Raw genomic sequence first — 22,414 nt, 5'->3', positions numbered from 1 at the left:
CTTGCAAAGAAATTACTGTTATTTTCTAGGCATCAAAGTGATGGATACTAAAGTGCTTTTATATATATTTATATTCACTAGCTTTTACTATATGTATCTATATAACAATTTTATAGCAATTTTATGTTACAGGAGAGTTTGCTTGGCGTTCTTGTAGCTTCCTCTGCATCTTACCACAAAAATTCTTCGAATGTAACTTACAGGTAGACTTTCAGTTTAATTTCTAGCCATCAGCAGGGGAAATGTTCAGTAGAGGCAGAGAGTGCCTTTTTAAAAAATGATCATACAAGAGAAGCAAGAGACAGGAAATATGTAACATGATTGCAGTAATTTTCCTCGTCTCTTTTCCATTGTTTTCATTTCTTAGTGTAGTGAGAACCCTTCCAAAACCCTCTGAAAAAAGCTGCCCCTGCAGTTGGCCAGAGTCAGACACTGCCAGTGTCTGCAAGGGACATTGCTTAAAGGTACTGGGGAAGAAGAACTACCAAAATGTTCAGTACTGGAATTTATTTCAGGTTGAGTTCAGGAATTTAGAGGGCAAGTAAGTTATCTAAATCAAGCTGGGGTGACAAATCCTGTAAGTTGGTAATAGATCTGAATATTTTTTGTGTTTTCCTTGAGAGGAGCATTGGGCAGTGCAGATGTGAGGGTTGTTATCTCAATGGCACTGCAGAAGTCTGGCCAGTCACAGAACCTTTCTCACACGGTCAGACTGTCCTGGGAGAATCTAATTTGCTGTTGAGGTACAACACCAAACAAATGCTTTTCATTAAGGAGCTGCATGATCCAGGATCAGTCTAACAAGAGGACTTTGAAATGTAAACAGAGTGGCTCCTCAAGGTAACATCTCTGCCTTTAATTGAATCTGCCTTGAAAGCAGCACTTTCCTTGGCAGAAGAAAACAAACTTTTCCTGGCACACTGCTGCACCCTCCCAGCTTCTCCCTGACCACATTTGCTATCAGGGGAGCTTGTAAGAAAATGAATCCTTTTTTCTAAGTGCTGTAAACCTTATTCTGCTGTCACGAGGTTTGAGCTCGGCTGAGAGGTGCCAAGGTGTGAGCAGGGGCTGTGAGCAGCAGCAGCTCTGTTTGAACCTCAGTCCTGGCCTTGGCAGCACCCCTGCTCTGTGCCAGCTGAGCACATCCTGCACAGCACCCAGCCAAACCTCTGGGTAATTCTGACTTCACACCAGCCTGTCCCCCAGCTCACCCTGAGGTTATTCAGGGAGTGCTGTTCCACAGCAGGGCTGATAGGATTTTCTGCTCTGGGACTGCCTGAGCCTTGACTATCAACAGGTATCCAGTCCCTGACACAGGAATAGATATTTATGGGCATTTTCTGTACAGATTTACAGATCTAAAAATAACCAAGCCCAAGTACTTGTACAGAATTATTTTACATGATTCTGTCTGTACCTTATGACAAAGAAGCACAGATGTTAAAGATAGGATGAATTCCATTTTTTTGGATCTGGAGACCACAAGTTTAGTCTCATCAGCTGAAGTCTTCTCCTCTGTGGGGATTTTTTATTCAGTGTGCAGTAAATGCTCCGAGCTCCAAGCCTTGGTGAAGAATGTGTTTTGACTAATTTCAGTTTTATGGGTGTCAGTTAAGAATACCATATGTCTCGATGTCAGAAGCTGCTTCTTTGTACTTTGTGGCCTCGTGGTTCACAGCTTGTCAGAGCAGGGGTGGTTTTGTCTGTCTGAGCTGTGCCTAATGTTTATTGGAGATTTTACACCTGGACCATGAAAGCTCCCTAACAAACGGGGGCTTATTTCAAGCACAGAATTTCTGTTTGATTCTTAGGCTCCTGTGTAAGCAGCAGAAGGGCACATGCCAATCCTGACAATGAATTCAAAAAACTATCTAGAACTAAACCCAAATCCCATACATGTAATGGGAAGGGATTTCCCCAGCATTTTCTTTCTGCTCCCTGCCATGGTTTACATCCTATTATGGATGGGAATGTGCTTTCCCTTTCCTTTCAGAATGCAAAGTCTTGGTAACAATTCTCTACTTTTTGGTAGCTTCATACTAAACCCAAGAGCTTTCCTGAACAGGGAAAACAGTTTGGGAAATGTGATTTTCAGCTGAAATCTGAACTGAGAATGAAGCAGAATCCTTGCTGTGTGTTCCTTACAGTTGTATGCAGAGGGGCTCCCTTGGATCACTGCTGATGTTCTGGGGGCATCTCTCTTTGCCTGGGGATTTAAACAGTGAAAGCCCACAGAAAACAGAAGGTTCTCAGAGGAAAAAAAGAGAAAATGAATATTCAGAGTATGGGAGGCACTGCCCAGTCTGTGCCTTGCTGGGGCAGCAGGAACAGACAGAGCTGCTGTGTCTGGGAGGGGAACTGAACTGAGGCAGCTCCTCAGCTCCTCTGAAATGCTGTATCCTCACCTGAGCAGCTCAGAGCGACCCTGGCTCCATCATTTGTGCTTCCCCCTGCTTGCACAGCACCTTGGGTGCCCTGTTCTGAGCACCAGGGCAGCCCAGGGTGGTTTGCACTGCTCTTGTGAGCTCAGCACCCCCAGGCTGGTGTCTGACACTGCCAGAATCAGCCCACAGCAAAGGCTCAGATGCACTGGGGTGTTCCTGGAAGGGCTCTGTGGAACCCCAGCTCTGAACCCCAGTCTGAACCAGAATCACTCCACAGCAAAGGCTCAGATGCACTGGGGTGTTCCTGGAGGTGGAGGTGCTCTGTGGAACCCCAGCTCTGAACCCCAGCTCTGAACCCCAGTCTGAACCAGAATCACCTCCATGGTGTGCTCTGTGCATGCAGTGGGGGAAGGGGGATGATCAAAGGAGATGATGATCAAGGATCTTATTTCTCTGCCTTATCTAGTTCTTGTTGCTACATAAATAATGCAAATAGAAGTGCAGTCACAGGGATCCCAGTCTTCCCTCAGCTATGAATATATTCTAATAGATTTAGTCAATTATAACAAAGATACAAAAATGACAGAAGCCTTTCTTCATTACAGCAGAGCTTCTACAACAATTAAACAGCTCCAGTAAACCTAAATTCTTCTTTGAAAGGTTTATTGTATCTACACCAAGCTTTGTACCGTTCTGGGGCCGGAATTAAAACCATGCGTTGGGCAGTGGCAGTTCTGGATCTCAATGGGAAGGTGGGCAGCTTGAAAAGAAAGAACAAAGTCCTGGTTCCAGTGGCTTTAATTTGTTAAAGATCTTGTTAGGGCTGTAAAACTTTACCAGGTACTGCAGTTGCTTAGTTTAAGGAGGGAGGTCTGGTCTGGCCATTCATCCCAAGAGGTTGTTTCAATTCAAGCCTTGAGGTTTATAGGCTGTTGGGTACTGAGCTAGTCCTGGACCATGAGTTTATTGAATATTTGGAGAGTTTGAGGTTTTCCTTTCTGCCTTAGATTTTCAGTAACCACTGGAACCTGAAACAGTTTGATCGAATCCGTAGCAGCATTTTGTATATTGTTTTGGAAGACAGAAAAGGTTTTGTTTTCTTTTTCTACCATGTAATAATTCAAAAGAACAAAACAGTCAGGAAGCACAGCATTTTTTTCCTTCTTCTAAGCACCATCTCCTTCTAATAACATGCTTAATATCTCTAGCATTCATCAAAGGATTATTTAAAAGAAACAGAGCCTGTAGGTGTGATGCTAATTACATGTGTGAAGATGGATGTTGTGCCAGGGCTAAGTGTCTGGATTACTGGTGATGAATGGGAGAGGGTAAGGCAAAGCCAAGGCCACACCAGGAAAACTTCTCTTCTGCACCTCAACCTGCTCAGTTTGGCAGTTGCACTCCCAGAGCTCACAGACAGACATTTGTCACACCCTGGAGTGGGCATTTAGAGGCTCTGAACTGTGGACAGTTCAAGGAAATGAGGAGACCCTCATTTCAGCAGGCTTTGGACAAAGCCCAAAGGCACAACCCAGTACACAGACAGGTAGAACACTGAGTCAAAGCTCTCAAAAACACAACATTTGCACAAAGACGTGCAGAAAACCAGCCTGACAGGGCTGGCTCCCCAGCAATTGACTCTTTTGGGATGAATTTTGCCGTTCAGTGTCTCAAAAAGAGCATTCTCCCGAGAGCAATGCCCAGAGCTGTCAGTGGTCTGACCTGTCCTGCCTGCTGCAGCAGGGCTGGGCTCCAGCTCCTGGCAGCTCCAGGGACAGGGAGACCTTATCTTTGCAAGGTGAGCAAAACCCAGCACTGTGCACTCAGCCAGGAGTCAGCTCTGCTCTCACCACTGCCAGCGCTTGCAGGGTGCTTCTCATCCTGAGCAAAACATCCAACAAACCTGCTGAGTTTTCCAGGAACTCTGACAAGTTTTGAAATCAGTTCACAGCCAATTAGAGCAAACAGAAAGATAACTCTCAGAAAACTAATTTTTTAAAAAGCAGCTTCAGAGAAGTTCATACATGGCCTTTGGAGTGCTTTCCTAAATTCATGCCTTCTGCAACTACTTTGGCTTCAGAGAATTTACAGTAAAATGAGTTGGAGCCATTGTTTAGTACATCTTGCAGTGGCATCTTAAGCTGCCACTCTGGTTCCCTTATCACCTGTGTGTAAGGAATCTGACAGTCAGGATTTAAAGTATTATTAATAAGACTTTTAAATTACTCTTGTGCTTGAATGAACTAAGTGCTTCCACATGACAAATTGATATGGATGGTTTTAATAAACAGAAGATGAGAAGTAGGCTCCTCTGTCCCTGGGGGCTCAGCTGGCTCCATCCATTCTCCTTATTAAATCTTGTCTGTAGGGCCCTGTGTGCACTGATTGATGACCTGCCTCACCCACCAGCTCGGGGTTCTGTGCTGCAGGAGATCAGGGATCCCAGCCCCAAAGCATCTCCAACAATAAAACAGATTAACAGGAACTCCTCGGACCACACCTTTCCCTGGCCACTCAGAGCTGTTTCTCGGGGAGACTGGGCAGCAGCAGGTGAGTCAGAACTCTGACAAGCTTCCACCACATTCTGGCAGGATAAAATGCTTCCAGCTCATTCATTTGGCAAGAGATTAGAAGCCAAACAAAATTAAGTCCACGCTTCTTTTCTTTCCCTCTTAAAGAACGCCAAACAACCCAAACACTGTAACATAATAGTAATAAAATCAAACTGAGCTGGAGAAACAAGAGCAAGTATTCCCCTTTCCTTTGCCCTGTTACAGACATCCCCCAGCACATAATAGCAGGCTTTTGTGTGGAATGAATGCTATAAAGTTTATGACCTATGTCAGCAAACATTCATCATAAGAGTGAAGAAGGGATCAGTCTGTCCCCTGCTTTACCTTTGACAGAGCATTTTATAAACATTTGCTCCAGAATTGAAAGAAAGATTCTGCAGGAGTACCTGGGGCAAGTAGAAATGGGGAGGTGACGGTAACTGTATTCTTTCACTGCTTTGACATGGTAAACTAAAACTGAGATTAAGTAACCAGTTTGATGCTAAATCTGTATTTACTCCAATAATATAAACTATCATCTAATTGAATTTCAAGTTGAATTTTTAATAAGCCCAAAGTCAAGGAGAGTGAAAACATTAAAAGCAAATTCTAGAGTCCATAACCTAACAAATTAGGTTGCTGGAGCAACTTCCCATTTATGTCATGACCTTTGAATGGCTACTTTTTAATAGATTCTATTTTACAGACAGAATGTAAGAGGGACTCTTTTTGTTAGGATAAATTCTCCCCTGAGCACCACTTTGGCATTGCTTAAAAAGCTGAAGGGATGCCCAGCTGTCGTTCAGGCCCTTACAGAGAGATGAATCTACAGTGGGGAGCTGTGCCTGGACTCCAGTGGTCAGTTTTACACCATGAATTGTGTGACCTGGGTTCTCCTGCCACATTGGGATGGATGCACATCTGAGTCACTGCAGCAGAGCATGAACTGTCCCACCCCCTGCACCAAGCAATGCTGATTGCACAGGAGGAAGGCACACCAAAGTGACTCAGATATTGATCTCAATATTGATCAGATCAGGGACTGATGGTAACTATGGAAACGATTTTGAGTCCTTAAATCTTATCCACAGATTAGAGACACCACCCTTCCTACAGGTTATCAGAGATAACCACCCATCCTAACCCACATCTCAGACAGATTCTTGTTTCTCTAACAGAGCTGCTGTGCCTGGCAGGGGAGCTGCCTGCCCTGCTTTTTGGGGTGTCCCTCACCCCAGAGCTGTGGTGGCACTGCAGGTCCAGAGCTGCATTTGAACATGACCTCTCCAGCTACAAAGTGCTGACTCCATGCAAGCCAGCAAGAGTTCTGATGTTGGCTTGCATGGCAGCAGCTTTGGCCTTTCTGTCTGGAAGGCATCCCAGCTCCTCTGAAGGCTCCTGCTTGTGGGGCATGCAGAGCTTGGTTCACACTTCCCTCAGGTCTGCTCCTCACTTTGCTTGGACAAAAAAACACTGAATGCTATGAAATCAGAGATTTTGTGTTTTACACCCAGAACATTCTCATTATATATGGGAACACTCAATGAAGCAAGAGGCAAAAAGCAGGAGTATCAGGCTGACTGAAAATGAGTGGCTTGAAATCACAGCCTTGGGAGTGAGCACTTTGATATTTGGGTGGTAGTTTGCCAACCAGTGCAGTGGAATGTTACAATGGAAAGGATGACATCAAGATTGTTGTGATAATGTCTGATTGTTATTTGAGTGTAATTGAAGGAGTAACCTAATCTTCTGTGCTGACATCAAAGAAACAAGGAATCAGAAAACAAGGAATCAGCATTGCCAAAGAGGGCAGTTTTACAATTTCCAGACTGTCTTTCCTGCAGTACAATTCTTGTACAAGCAGCCATTAATTCTGTGTATAAAGTACAGGTCCAACACAGCTCATTTGCCTTCTCTTCACTGCTCTTCTCCACTAACCTTCTGCATATCCATTAGTCTCATGTTCGTTATCTGTGTATCACCAGAGCTTGAAGGACGTCATGTGTCACAATTTATTACACTCATGGAGAGATGTAGTTCAGTTAATAGTGGTGAGATAAATGAAAGTGCACTTCCAGAGCCATGTCTGTGCAAAGGAGTGACCAACTATTTTCAAAACACTGTCCCACCCTTTTAAAATTATATTTACCAGTTTAAAGCTGCAAACCACTTTAATAGGCACGACATAATCAATCCCAGACTAGCAAGAACTTCAAGTACCTACAAGTAGCTCACCCTTACCAAAAGACCCTGTGGGCATTTCAGTGCCTGACACATGTGCACATAGGTATTTATTTATAAAACACACATGGCTGTACATATGTTACAGCATCTACATTACAGTGTTTAGGTAAACACTTAATTCAGTTAGCCTTTGTGCTGTTGATGTATAAACAAATCTGCATCCAAGAACAGGCTTTCCATGGGCAGAGGCTGAGCAGCTCACAAAAAAGGGCTGGAGAGGACTGCCGTGGGTTTGGAGGGAGGCACAGTGTGTGTGCACAGCCATGGGGATGTCACTGTGTCCCAAAGGGGCATCTGAACACACCTGCACAGGTGTCACAGGCTGAACACACCTGCACAGGTGTCACATGCTGCACACACCTGCACAGGTGTCACACATGCTGAACACACCTGCACAGGTGTCACAGGCTGCACACCCCTGCACAGGTGTCACAGGCTGCACACACCTGCACAGATGTAACACATGCTGAACACACCTGCACAGGTGTCACAGGCTGAACACACCTGCACAGGTGTCACACATGCTGCACACCCCTGCACAGGTGTCACACATGCTGCACACGCCTGCACAGGTGTCACACATGCTGCACACACCTGCTCATCTGTCACATGCTGAACACCCCTGCACAGATGTCACACATGCTGAACACCCCTGCACAGGTGTCACAGGCTGAACACACCTGCACAGGTGTCACATGCTGAACACACCTGCACAGGTGTCACAGGCTGCACACACCTGCACAGATGTCACACATGCTGAACACCCCTGCACAGGTGTCACAGGCTGAACACACCTGCACAGGTGTCACATGCTGAACACACCTGCACAGGTGTCACACGCTGCACACACCTGCACAGGTGTCACACATGCTGAACACACCTGCACAGGTGTCACACATGCTGACCACACCTGCACAGGTGTCACAGGCTGCACACACCTGCACAGGTGTCACATGCTGAACACACCTACCTGCACAGGTGTCACACATGCTGAAAACCCCTGCACAGGTGTCACACATGCTGCACACCCCTGCACAGGTGTCACATGCTGCACACACCTGCACAGGTGTCACAGGCTGAACACACCTGCCTGCACAGGTGTCACACATGCTGAACACCGCTGCACAGGTGTCACAGGCTGAACACACCTGCACAGGTGTCACAGGCTGAACACCCCTGCACAGATGTCACACATGCTGAACACACCTGCACAGGTGTCACAGGCTGAACACACCTGCACAGGTGTCACATGCTGAACACACCTGCACAGGTGTCACAGGCTGCACACACCTGCACAGATGTCACACAGGCTGCACACACCTGCACAGGTGTCACACATGCTGCACACACCTGCACAGATGTCACAGGCTGCACACCCCTGCACAGGTGTCACACGTGCTGAACACCCCTGCACAGGTGTCACATGCCCTGCTCTGTGCCAGGGGTGCCCCGTTGGTGCTGAGGGTCTGTGAGCAGCGTTTGGGTCTTGTTCAGTGACTGCAGCACCCCGAGGAGCTCAGGGAGTGAGCCCAGCCTGGCACGGCCTGGAACAGCCCAGCATAGCTTGGCACAGCTCAGCCCAGCCTGGAACAGCCCAGCACATCCCAGCATAGCCCAGCACAGCCCAGCACAGCTTGGCACAGCTGAGCACAGCCTGGCACAGCCCAGCACAGCCTGGAACAGCCCAGCACAGCCTGGCACAGCCCAGCACAGCCCAGCATAGCTTGGAACAGCCCAGCACAGCCCAGCATAGCTTGGAACAGCCCAGCACAGCCCAGCATAGCCTGGAACAGCCTGGCACAGCCCAGCATAGCTTGGCACAGCTGAGCACAGCCCAGCAGAGCCCCAACACAGCCCACCCCAGCCTGGCACAGCCCAGCATAACCTGGCACAGCCCAGCACAGCCTGGCACAGCCGGGTTGAGCTCAGTGAGCACTGGGACACAACTGTCAGTGCTCATCCCAGCAGGTAGCACCGAGCCTGGAGAGAAGGAGCTCTCCTGTGCTCCCTGTTCTCCCTGTGCTCCCCTGCCCGTCCCTCCCCTCCCCTGCCCTCCCCGGTGCTCAGGGAGCTCCCCACACCCAGGGCTGGCACCCCCAGCAGAACAAAGCTGCAGCAGGAGCTGTCCCTGCCCCGGGCCATGACAGCACAGTGAGGGATTCAAGGTGTGCTGGGGATGATTCATGTACCTGGGGCTCAGACCAGGTGCTCTGCAAGTCACTGCAGTAACCTGCAGCTGGAGAGAGTTCAGAGCCAAGGTTAGCTATTCTCAGTGCAGTTGGGTTGAAATCTGTACTGGGGATTATGTTCAGTTATTTATATGGCTGGGGGTTTTTTGGTTTGTTTTTTTGGCTTCTTTTTCTGTCTGGTTCTGCTGGGAGGATAAAGAAAAAAAAGGGCGTGCTGTCTGTATGTTGAGGTCTAATAATATTTAATGCAGAGTATACAGCAATTCTCCTTCTAAACTCAGAGGGAGGAACCACAAAATGACATTTAAAGTTAGGATGACATTTATTTGGAATATCCACTGACTTGGGGTAGGTGGAGGGAGAGAGGCTTTGAAAAGCAGAATGCTTACAGGGATAACCCTTTTTCAGTTTTACAGAGCATGGCAGGGCTCAAAAAATGTGCCTGCCTTAGCACATGGACAGACTACATGATCTCTTTTGAAATCTGCACAGGATCTTTTTACCCGCTGGGTTTAATTTCAGAATCCAGTAGAGTCATTAAAGAAAATAAAATTATGTTTGTTCTTTCATCTGGAGCACAGAGCAGTATCAATTTTTCATTCCCTCCTCCTTTGCATTCCCACTTTCAGAAAAAAAAAAAAAAAAAAAGATGTATAGATGGAGGAATTCACCCTATAGCTCCCCTAAAATTGCTGGTCTCCAACAGCTGCTTTGAATTGATTCTGTGTACATGGCTGCCTAATGTGTGCAGCATGTACCAGTGTTCCTGTGCTCTTGAACAGGAGATTGCCAAACTCAAATATATCTGCACTGGGCTGGCAGTGGATCCAGAAAGGTCTGGCAGTGTCCTCCCAAATGTCTGAGTTTTCTGATCACTCTCTCATGGAGTAATGGGAATTCCAACATTGCAGTGTCCGAGCACTTCCCATTCCCTTTCACCAGGCAGAAAATTCTTCATTCAAAGACAAGGAAAACAAATTTAGCCACGGGGCTGGAGCACACAGAGCCATTTCAGCACTGCTATCTCATTATACTTTACCTTGCTGCTGTCTGTGCACTCCCTCTCTGTCTCATACAAGTATTTCAGACCCAGCAGGTCTTTCTTCCCACCATGTTTTAATCACTTCCATATAATAATAATTTAAATAGGAAAAAAGACCTGTGAACATCTAGGAGTGATCTAGATGTAACACTTCCTCCCCATATTTCATACTGGCATAACTCCACCACACAGCAAAGTTTTCTGTGCCTCACTCTGTCCCACGCTGGCAGTTTGTGCGTTTGAGCCAGATGGATCCTCCATCAAATGCTCTGACATTTCTATCAAACTCCTGCTCCTGTGGGAAGCACAGCCTGGCCATGCTCTGTAGGATGAGGGTAAAAGAAGAGATTGGGTTTGGGGACTTTGTGGTGGGCTGTGGTTTAGGCTGTGAGTGAGTGTGGGCTCAAACAGCCAGCAGCCACTCCGGCCCCAAACTCAGCCTGAGCTTGTCCTGCAGCCTGAACTGAGATCAGGGGTTCTGCCACCAGCTACAGCTGGGCTTTAGTGTCAGAGCTGAGGGAAAGGCTGGGCTAGAAATGCACCAGCCACTTTTGGACAGAATCAAGTTTTCTATGTGACCTTTGTGCTGATGCTGGGAGTGTGGTGTGCCTGCCTTCGCTGCTGGCTCCGTCCCTCCTGTGCCTCTTGCATGCAGCACACACAGAGCATCTCTCTTCTGTGATCTGGAAACAATAAATAGCACTCCAAACAATGGCATTTCAATTTCTCACTTTTCATGCTCCCTTCAGAGGATGTGTGATTGCCATCACCCTCCTAAAATTCAAATGCCAGATGGAGAATGTGCAAGGGCAACTTACAGCAATGATTAAACCCGTATCATCCATTCCTGCTACCAAAGAATGTAAAAAGGATCAGCAGGTCAGGCCAGAAGCCCATCCAGCAGGATATCCTGTCCCTGCCAGCCCTCTCTAGCAGAGGGGTAGAAATAAAGCTGTGGTGAGATTGGAACTCCCTCAATATATCACAGTAAATAATGGGGGAACTACAATTCCTGGGGGGAATATCATGTACATGAGGGAATCTTTGAACTGCTAAATTTTGGTTCAGATATTGACTGTGTCAAGGATTCTTAAAGGTTAAAATTGATGCTATTATTGGTCCATGAAAATCAAAATTACCTCAAGACAGCAGTATAAGTTAGAGTGAGTGAGAAGACTTGAGGGTTCACGTAGCCAGGTCTGGAATTTCAGCTTGTGTTCCAAACCATCTTAAACCCCTTGGTTGGGCTTGATGATCTTAAAGACCTTTGCCAAGCTTAACAATTCCTGATTCTATGGTTCTAACATAGTGTCACCACTATGACAGCTTTCCCTGCATCTTTGGAATTACTGATAAAATTAAAATTGTTCTCTTCTTCATGGGACAAACCCACAGACATGAATGAGCAAGGGAGGCTCTGTAAAAGTGTCAATATTTTCTGAAGTGACAAAGACCACAGAGATGGATGGCTGTGGAAGGATGAAGGGAACTGGCACATCCAGTCATCCCAGATTTCACTGTTGAACAGCTGATGAAGCTCAGCAGAGCTCCAGGCTTGTGCTCCAACCCCAGGGATGCTGGTCAGGGGTGCAGTGCCCAGGGTGGCACTGCTGAGGTGCAGCAAAGGCAAACCTGGATCCCAGGGACAGTTTGTGTCTGCCAGCACTGCACGCTCACAGCCCAAGGGCAGAGGGTTTCACAACTGCTGTAACTTGAAAAGGAGGAGTGGAGAAGTTATGGATGGAAGTAAGGGAGGAAGTGGCAACAGGAGAACTAATGATAATTGCTGTATCATCTGCAGTTTTCACTGTGTTTATGCCTTCACAAGCCCAGATTTGGCTGCAAGACATGCAAACAGTGCATGCAGGAAGGCTGGTGAATGAAGGTTATCAAATGGTGTTCATAAGAAAACAAAATCTGTGGGCATTTTCTTTTTCTACTGAGCCTTCTCTTGTTTGTAGTGTCTGTAGAACTTTCTGCTGCGACCTGTGCTTTAAAATTATAATATTCCTGTAATATTAGAGTACAAGTGAAAAGGATATTGTCCTGCCTTTATCTGATTTTAGCATCATCAGGTTTATTTTTGACCAGAAATTTTCTTTTTTTTTTTCTGCTTTGGCTTTAGTTTTGTTCGTTGTTTTTGTTCCTAAGAGCAGAAAAATACTGTATCTTTAAATTAGGAGTAGCTGAATAATGAATCTTGGGCAGTGAAAAGGCTAATGTGCTGTGGAAGAGAAGGAGTTTAATCTAATTTAGTTGGAGGGTGTCTGTCTGTGGTGTTGTTTTCTGGACTGTGGGAATAGAGGAGGGAAGCTGCCCCAGTGAATGGTTCCTCCTGAGCCAGAAGCAGTGGGGAGTCCCTTAGATGCCACTGATCCGAAGCCAGGCCATGAAAAGGGGATTAAAGAAATGTTCTGATTTGCAATTCACACTAATGCACCCCGTCGAACCTTTGGTAATATTTCAAACCACATTTCAAGGGAAGTGCCCTTAAAATAGCCAGCTAAATTGTATTAGAGCAATACTATACAAGCCACTCATCCATTTATGATTTGTTTTTGTTTTTAATTCTTTTAACTCTTGGTGGTGCTGGCTTTCTAAGGCAATTAAAACTTTTGTGCATTGTGCAGATTCACACTTGCATGGGAATATTTCTCAGTGTGCCTGTCCTATTAGGCAGACATGTTTACTTAAATTTTGGAGGAAAACTGCTACAAAGATTCTGTAGCTAGGAAAAAATAAACCCATTTGGTTTAGAAAATAAACATTTCTCTGCATGCCATTTAATTTTATTAATGTCTAGTGGAAATCCAGTAAGAAATACAGGCCTATAACATTGCTAAAATAGCTATCAGCTTTCTTTTTGTGTATGTGTGTGATCCTTTTCTTCCACAGTTGTTATCTGTACAGCTAACATTCTTTTAATATATATTTTTTAATATCTGTGTTTGTAATATATACATAGAATTCATTACTGGAATGAAATGTGTGAGTTAAAAAGTGAATGAATGTATAAAAATATGGATGAGAATAGGATTGTTGAATTGGATTAACATTAAATTGATCTTTATTTTTTGTGTTATAAATGGCTGGCCAGAAATATGAAACCTGAAAATCAGTTATAGCTACAGACTTCTCAGAGGATTGCCAATATCAGTTCACCTTCTGTCATGACACACCACTGAGTAATTTGGACTATTTTATAAAAATCTTTAATGTACTAATTAACTCTTCAACTCCCCGAGCTGCTCATTTCATTTCTCTTTACTGCTGAAGTGCCAGAACATTTTCTCTCAAATGGATTATTTGGGTCTTCTTTAATCCCATTTCAGAAAACCTTGCCTGGCTCTGTAATTTCCAACGACTCCAACATGGATAGAATGGATGCAACTTTGATTTTCCCCATCAGCCATATCAAAGTGTTTTATTCCTCTGCCACTGTAATAGATTATCCAGCATGAAACTTTGCCATTGCAGGGACGAGGGCTGGTGGGGTTTTTTTTCTCTTGCCTCATTTATGGTTTGCTTTACCTACAAAATATTTAGTTATGGTTTGAATTATCGCATGCCTTATTAAATATTCAAGTTTTTAAATCTTTTCCTTACGGGACAGAAGAAGAGCTGGACTTCAAGATAGAGATTATTCCTCTGCACATTTTTGGGAGGTGGGGATATGGGTAGCTAGAGGGAGAAATGCATCCTTCCTGTGAGCTGGCACATTATTTGAAATCATGTTTAATTATAAAGTTTCATTAAAAATCTTTTGCTTAAAATTTTAGAAGCCTAATAAGATTTCCATTAATTTAAACATATCACTATTCCCACAACGGCCCAAATGCTTTCTTTTTCCTCTTTCATCCATGGTTAAATATGTAAATAAAATGTCTAAAGTCATTCTTCAAAGAAGACAAAAGAAAAAAGAGCTGAGGGAAAAGACAGCCATAAAATTCCTCCCAATTCTCCATAACATTTGCCAGAGGGGGGCCAACTCCTAGCCAGGGCCTAGCAGCAGGGGTGCCTGGCTGCTCCATAGAATCACACATCTCAAATCCCACACACAGGAGAAAAAATAAAATAAAATATCTTTTCAGCTGGAGCCTTCAAAAGGCTCTTTTCATTTATTAGTTACAGAGGTATCTTCCAGTTGCTGATTTCTTAGCGCTCTCATTTTTCTATAATAATGTTCTGTTTGTTACTCTCCCTGACTCAGGCTCCCTGAATGGCTGATAGTCGTAGATGGCTTTTTAAAAATATAGCAAGTAAAAGAAATGATCTAAAGCAGGATGCAGTGGCTAAAATAATGGCTAGAAAAACAAGGTTGATTTAAATTGGCACATGAAAGATCAATTAAGAGAGACACAACTACAAAGGTTGGAGGTTCCCCCCCTCCTTTTTTTTTTTCTCACTTTCATTTGTGTTTCTTCTCTGCCTCTTAGGAGAAAAAGGTTGCTATCGGTGTTACAGAAGAAAAAGGTCATGCTTTATATGATGTATTTTTTCTAGATTACTTTAATGTCAATGGTGATTGAATGTGTTTTGCAAAAATACTTGTTTGAAAAATAAAAAGAAAAACAAGCTCCCAAACAATCCAGTCGGATAAAACAAACATTGAATATGTGCCTGTTCTGCATTATTTAAATTCTACTTTTTATTATTATTTAAATTCTACTTTTTAAAGTAGAATTTACTCGTCCCTTGAAAAAGCTTTCCCTACACTTCCCTGCTACCCCCAGCTGAGCTCTCCAGAAGAGGAATCGGGATGAATACAAACACTAAGAAAACAGGCTTAGATTAATGAAGAATGGAAATGCCCCAGCACACCCTCTCTCTCACACACACAGACACACTAAAATAAATAAAGCTCTTTTTCTGCTCATAACACTGCCTGCTTTTGAAACATTCCCCGAGGGATCTGAGTGTCCAAGGAAAGGTCGCTCCCTAAGACCAGGACTTTATAAATCTAATCTCCTCCGTGCACTGAAAAGCCACAGAAAGGACCTCGCTTTTCAAGCCACATTTTTATGATGGCTTTTACTCCTTGGCAAGAGCTGGCCACATCTTCAGGGCTTTCAGACACAAACATTAGCCCTGGTTTGTTGTCCTTGCTTGGATCCATTTCACCCTTATCACAGCTGAGGAAGCCAACAGTTTCCTTTCTGGAGCTGCTGGGGTATTAACTCTGACCCTGCGGGATTTGGGAGTTTCCAGGAGAATCCGTGCTCTTTTCGATAAGAAACAGGCACTAATGGAGAGGAGCCCGGTTTGTGTGGGTGAGCATGAATGAAATGAAAGAGAGATTTTCCTTCTTCATTAATATGTTCGCTAAAACTGAGCTCAAAGGGGGGCGAGGGGCGGGGGAAGGGGGAGCTGAGCAGAGCTAATCTTTGACTTCTGCTCACTGTGCTCCTTTTCCGTCTGTAAAACTGCGAGTGTAGTTCGGCTGGGGATTTAACCTTCTCCAGCTCTGAGAGACCAAAAAGCAAAATAAATCTCAAAGCGTAACTTTAAAAGTGAACACAACTCAGTTTAGAGCGATCCCCGTCTCCAAAAATCTCTATCTTTTCTGTAGTGGATGAAGTAACTTCCCCAAGGGTAATGTCTCTCGTCCTTTTAGCATTTATTTAAGGAAAAAAAAAAAAAAAAGCTGCTTTTCGAGTGATGCCATACTGTGATTAAAACCATAATCAGGTACTTTTCCAGCAATCCTGCCTGTCCTGTTCATTTAGGAATTCGAGACAAAGCACGACATTTGAAAAAAGCTGGGACTCCAGGCTGAAAGCAACCATATTTATGACCCTGGCAGCGAAGAGTTTATAGCACTCGCCATAAAATGCATCCTCCTCCCCACATCCTCCCTGCTAGAGCTTCGCCCCCTCCAATAAAGGCAGGCAAGGAGGCACCACCTTCACCCTGTTATTAGGAGACACCGAGTCTGGAGCGCTCGCTCTCCCTGCCTTCCTACCTGAGCGAGGGAGGGCAGGGACGCCTTCTCTGAAAAGATCTTGTTAAACTTTCGGGAGAGGGCAACGGCAGGGAAAGCAGAAAGGAAGGAAAGAGAGAAGGAGAGAGAAACAAATGGGGTTTTTTTCTAATCTGTGCCGATCAAGGAGAACCTGTAGGGGTCCTTAAGGAGGTTTCAAGGCGTTCCGAGTGATTGGAAAGTAATCACCGTGTCAGCTTCACCTTTCTCATGCAAAGTGGATGTCGTATGCGAGGCGGATCCTGCACAGGTTTTTTGGTTTTTTTTTTTCTTTCCTTGGGTTTAGCTTTTTTTGTTTTTCACTTTATTTCCTCGCGGGGTTGAGCCGCCCCCCAGAGCCGCAGCTGCCGCGGAGCCGGCACGGGCAGCGCGCACCGCGCAGCGCTGCGAGCCCCGCTCGCCCGGGGCAGCTCCTGCACGGCCGGGCCACCGGGGGGCTCTGCCCGGCCCCCTCCTCAACGCCTTAGACACTTCCTCCCCCTCCTCCTCCTTTATTCCGCGCTCGGATAAACCGGTCCCCAGCTCTTGGCAGGAAAGTGAGGAGCTGCGAGCCGGAGAGGAGAGCCCGCCAGCGGCCGGGACATGAGCGAGGGGACGCGGTGAGCGAGGGGACGCGGTGAGCCAAGGGACGCGGTGAGCGAAGGGACGCGGTGAACGGCCGGCCGAGCTCTCCGGACAGCGCCGGGCAGGCAGCGGAGGAGCAGCGGAGCCGAGGGAGGTGAGCAGGCGGCTCGCCAAAGTGGAAGCGCGGCGAGCACAAAGTTGCCGGGCTGGCCGCAGCGAGCCGGGCGCTGCAGCGGAGCGGGGCCGCTCCCCACCGCGGAATCGCTCCTCACCAGGGGATCGCTCCCCATCGCGGGATCACTCCCCATCGCTGGGTCTCTTCCCATTCCGGGGCCGCTCCCCATCCCGGGATCGCTCCCCATCGCTGGGTCTCTCCCCATCGCGGGACCGCTCCCGGGACCGCTCCCCATCGCCGGATCGTTCCCCAGATCGCTCCCCACCGCGGGATCGCTCCCCACCGAGGGATCGCTCCCCATCGCGGAATCGCTCCCCACCGCGGCGCTCCCCATCGCGGGGCCCGGGCGATGCTGCCCCGCTCCGCCGGCCCCGCGGCCCCGCTGCCGCCGAGGGCAGGGCCCGGCCGGGCGCGGCTCTGAGCCCCGCGGCCCCCGGCAGCATGGGGCCCGGCAGCACGGCGCTGCTGCTCTGCTGGCTCAGCGGCTGCTGCGCGGCCATCAGCTCCATGGACATCGAGCGGCCCGGCGACGGCCGCTGCCAGCCCATCGAGATCCCCATGTGCAAGGATATCGGCTACAACATGACCAGGATGCCCAACCTGATGGGGCACGAGAACCAAAGGGAAGCTGCCATTCAGCTGCACGAGTTTGCCCCCTTGGTGGAGTACGGGTGCCACAGCCATCTGAAATTTTTCCTGTGCTCCCTCTACGCCCCGATGTGCACGGAGCAGGTTTCCACGCCGATCCCGGCGTGCAGGGTGATGTGCGAGCAGGCGAGGCTCAAGTGCTCCCCGATTATGGAGCAGTTCAATTTTAAGTGGCCGGACTCCTTGGACTGCAGCAAACTGCCCAACAAGAACGACCCCAACTACCTGTGCATGGAAGCCCCCAACAACGGCTCGGACGAGCCGCCCAGGGGCTCCAGCATGCTGCCACCCATGTTCCGTCCCCAGCGGCCCAGCAGCGGCCATGACCTGCAGCAGCACAAGGACAGCCTGAGCAGAACGTCCTGTGAAAACCCCGGCAAGTTCCACCATGTGGAAAAGAGCGCTTCCTGCGCGCCGCTCTGCACGCCAGGGGTTGACGTGTACTGGAGCAGGGACGACAAACAGTTCGCTGTCATTTGGATTGCCATCTGGTCCATCCTGTGCTTCTTCTCCAGCGCTTTCACCGTGCTCACTTTCCTCATAGACCCTCAGCGTTTCAAGTACCCCGAGCGGCCCATCATCTTCCTGTCCATGTGCTACTGCGTCTACTCGGTGGGGTACATCATCCGCCTCTTCTCCGGGGCCGAGAGCATCGCCTGCGACAGGGACAGCGGCCAGCTCTATGTCATCCAGGAGGGGCTGGAGAGCACGGGCTGCACCATTGTGTTCCTGGTTCTCTACTACTTTGGCATGGCCAGCTCCTTGTGGTGGGTGATCCTGACCTTGACTTGGTTTCTGGCGGCTGGGAAGAAGTGGGGGCACGAGGCCATCGAGGCCAACAGCAGCTACTTCCACCTGGCAGCCTGGGCCATCCCGGCTGTGAAGACCATCATGATCCTGGTGATGAGGAGGGTGGCTGGAGACGAGCTCACGGGGCTCTGCTACGTTGGCAGCATGGATGTGAACGCCCTGACGGGCTTTGTGCTCATTCCTTTGGCTTGTTATCTAATCATTGGCACTTCGTTTATTCTTTCTGGGTTTGTGGCTCTTTTTCATATCAGGAGGGTGATGAAAACGGGTGGGGAAAACACCGACAAGTTGGAGAAACTTATGGTCAGGATTGGTGTCTTCTCAGTCTTGTACACAGTGCCTGCAACTTGTGTCATAGCTTGCTATTTTTATGAGAGACTGAACATGGATTACTGGAAAATTGTGGCAACTCAACAGAAATGCAAGATGAATAATCAGACTAAAAATTTAGACTGCATGATGAATAACTCTATCCCAGCAGTAGAAATTTTTATGGTCAAAATTTTTATGTTATTAGTTGTGGGCATTACTAGTGGCATGTGGATCTGGACTTCCAAGACTCTTCAATCCTGGCAGAATGTTTGTAGTCGGAGATTAAAGAAGAGAAGCAGGAGAAAACCCGCAAGTGTTATTACCAGTAGTGGAATCTACAAAAAACCTCAACATCCACAGAAAACTCACCTTGCAAAATATGAATCCACATTACAACCGCCCACTTGTGTGTGACCAGGTTTTAGAAAAGACTGTATCTCACCTCACAGACTGACAAATGTCCACAGTTGCAGTCAGAAATTTAAAAATGAATGGTGCTTTTTTTGTCAGAACCGTTTAATATCTCCAGGCACAAAAATGTATCATGCTGAATTCAGGACCTGGTGAAAAACTGAAGGTAAACCTACTCATGGAAAAGTTTTCAGTGAAAGAAATATTGTGAATTAAACCAGTCTGTTCTGTTACTAATTTTGTAGCTAAAAATTACATCCATCCCTCAGATTAAAAAAAACAAAACAACATAAAACCAAAACCAAACACAACAACCGACACTTATTTAACTTTTTTGTGTAGCTGGGCTGGATTTTCTTCAGCTCTGAGTAACAAGGTATAGTCAGGTTTTATGGAGCAAAGGTTTGAATTTCCAAGTGCCCAAGTGAGCATTGTCTCACGGGGTCCCCAGGAGCCCGTCCTGAGCGAGGATGCTCTCTGGGAAAACAACTTTAAAACCCTCTACAGCTGCTCTCAGCCCTCTGGGTTTGGAGGGCCTAAAAATAGGCTCAGTCTATAATGCTCACCAATATTCTTTCACCAAAAGAGAAACTTCCTGCACCAGACACAAACTTTGTGAATAAGAATAATGTGCAATACATTTTTTTTCCTTACCATGACATGAAAAGAGAAACAAGTATTTTGCTGTACATAAAGACAACAAAAGAAATCTCTTAACAAAAGAACTAAGAGGTCTAGTCCTCAGAAACCCTTTAGTGTTACATTTTGTGGCTTTTTAATGGAAATCAAGCCAATGTTATACACGTTTGGACTGATTTGTGCAAAAAAAAAGGGGGGGATCAATTCAAAGAAACCCAAAGGGCTTATTGACTCTTTCTATTGTTAAACAAATTCTCACTATGAATAGATCAAGAAGCACTAGATTCTGCAAAGGGAAGCTTTGTATAGAGTGATGCTCTTTACTGTGCTGGGGGTGCACAGTTTTGTGCTGTATATATTTGTAATATACAATTATTTTTCATGCTCCACTATTTTATTAAAAATAAAATATGTTCTTTAGTTTGATAATTTTGTGTGTTCTAAACTTTCTCTGATGTGCTTTGCAGTTAATAAACTTGTTTCCTGGATCATTTGATAAAAGCACACTTTGGATATAATAGCTGTTGTTATACTTGCCTGCAAGTATAAACAGAACAGTAATTGACTCGAAAGAAATTGCAAGGTGAAATGAAATAAATGGATTTCGAAGGTGTGTATTTCTGTGAGCCTCTGCAGCTGAGAAAAGGAGTGGGTTTTAGTGATGTAAAAATGTGAGCATGTGGAGCAGGTTTACAAAGCACTGAGATTACAACAATGAGCCTTCAGCATTTGCATGGGCAGCATTCAGCGTGTCAAAGATCAGATCTCAGCCCCACTCCCCGCAGCTGGAGCACGACTCAGTCTCTCTTTTCGGGGGGTTCTCCCCTTTCCAGCACCACTGAGAGTGTCACCATCTGGGGAAAGGCTTGGGGGACACGGGGAGTGCAAATGCAGGGTCTGAGTTCTGCTTCAGGGGAGTTACCTGATGAAAACCCTAAATACATTTTCAAGAAGTTTTTGTGTGAACCTGCAGCTGTCCCTGCAGTTTTCCAGGTGCTGGATCAGCTGGTGAGCAGGGACAGACCCTCCCTGTCACCCAGGCTGCTCTAGAAGTCTTTGTCAGGGATCCCATTGCAGGAAGAACAGGTCTCATGGAGCGTGGGGATCCTTGTGACATCATGGAGTGGCTGGGAGTTTTCCAACAGAAGGTTCTTTAGTAGTGGTCTGCTTTTTCAACTTATCTGTGCAGCGTGGCAGATAAATTCTTGCCTTTTTGTACTGTTTTTAAGTGTTCCCAGCAGTGGCAAGGAGCTTGAGTGACATAAATGATCTTGCAGGTATTATCAATAATCTTCATGTCTAAAGTGCACATAGATAAAGCAGCTTTTGATACAAAATTTAACTTTTGAGGAAGAGAAAATATCTTTTTGCGTTTTTGTGCCAGTGTGCCATGTCTGACACAGGCTTTGAGATGCCCTGGAAGTTAATCCTGTCTGAGGACACTGTGCTGCAGCCAGAGCTGGACATTGCACAAACAAATGCACTTCTGAACTGCTGAATCCACGGCTGTGCATCTGTCCATGCTCTGGCTCAATCAGATCCTGAGAAATGGGGGGTTTTAACACGACCTGAGTGTTGCAGATTGCCGTGAAGCCTCCGGGGCTGTGTTTGGTTTGTGTGTGACACTCAGCAGGATCCCGTGTGCCTCACACAGAACTCACCTCTGACAGGTTTGTTCAGGGGATGGTCCCAGGCTTGGCTCCAGGTGCACCAGTCACTGGAATAACAAACATCTCACCATCTTTGTGGGTATAGAATATTATCTGCTTTTTATTTACTCTGATGATGAATCCTTACAGCCTGCTAGCAGGATTCTGGAAGACAGAAAAAGTGGGGATGGATGTTCAGCAGTGGCTGAGCTGCTGCTGCCACTCTCAGCTCATTCCATTGCCAGCTTGGGCCTTCATTGTCACAGAGCAGAACTGCTCCTTTTTCTGTGGAAATGACAAATAATGCTTGGCTGGAGGCATGGTGTCACAAATAGATTCTTGCTAAACTCTGAACCGAGTGCTCAGACTTTATTTCATGCTTGCAGTTAGTCAGGAATTATTTGGGGGGGGGTTACTGGTAAGCAAATGAGATTCCTCAAGTACAATGGTGCCAGTTATTTACACCAGGACTGGTACACTGTAAATGCAGCAGAATGTAGTGATTGGCTTTGAGGATATCTTAAGAATTAATTAATTCAGAAATCGTACTTTTGCCATCCCATAACTCTTAACAGTTTAATACTGAAGTTGCTACTTAAGGAATCAGAAGTTTATTACTGTTAAAGGGAAGTAATACACTTGTTTTCAAAGCAATTAATTTAATATAGTAATTAATATTTAACACAGATCTGTGCTCTTGTCATAAAAGGCTACATATTAGTTAAATGATAACAATACTAAAAGTTGTTAAGGCAACATCTCAAAAACATTAAACTTCTTTATTTTTCACAGTAATTTTAAATTTTAGTGAAATC

General features: G+C 46.2%; 1 protein-coding gene across 1 annotated transcript; it reads left to right on the top strand.

The window, feature by feature from the left end:
- The first annotated feature begins 17,436 nt into the window (after positions 1–17,436).
- FZD10 (frizzled class receptor 10) lies at positions 17,437–20,379 on the top strand. The gene has a single exon (XM_033076184.1). The coding sequence runs from the start codon at positions 17,572–17,574 to the stop codon at positions 19,312–19,314; it is 1,743 nt and encodes a 580-aa protein (XP_032932075.1). The 5' UTR covers positions 17,437–17,571; the 3' UTR covers positions 19,315–20,379.
- Positions 20,380–22,414: the final 2,035 nt, after the last annotated feature.

This window comes from Catharus ustulatus, chromosome 18 (genome assembly GCF_009819885.2).
Source record: "Catharus ustulatus isolate bCatUst1 chromosome 18, bCatUst1.pri.v2, whole genome shotgun sequence".
Taxonomy (NCBI): Eukaryota; Metazoa; Chordata; class Aves; order Passeriformes; family Turdidae; genus Catharus; species Catharus ustulatus.
This window is presented reverse-complemented; position numbering and strand designations above follow the sequence as displayed.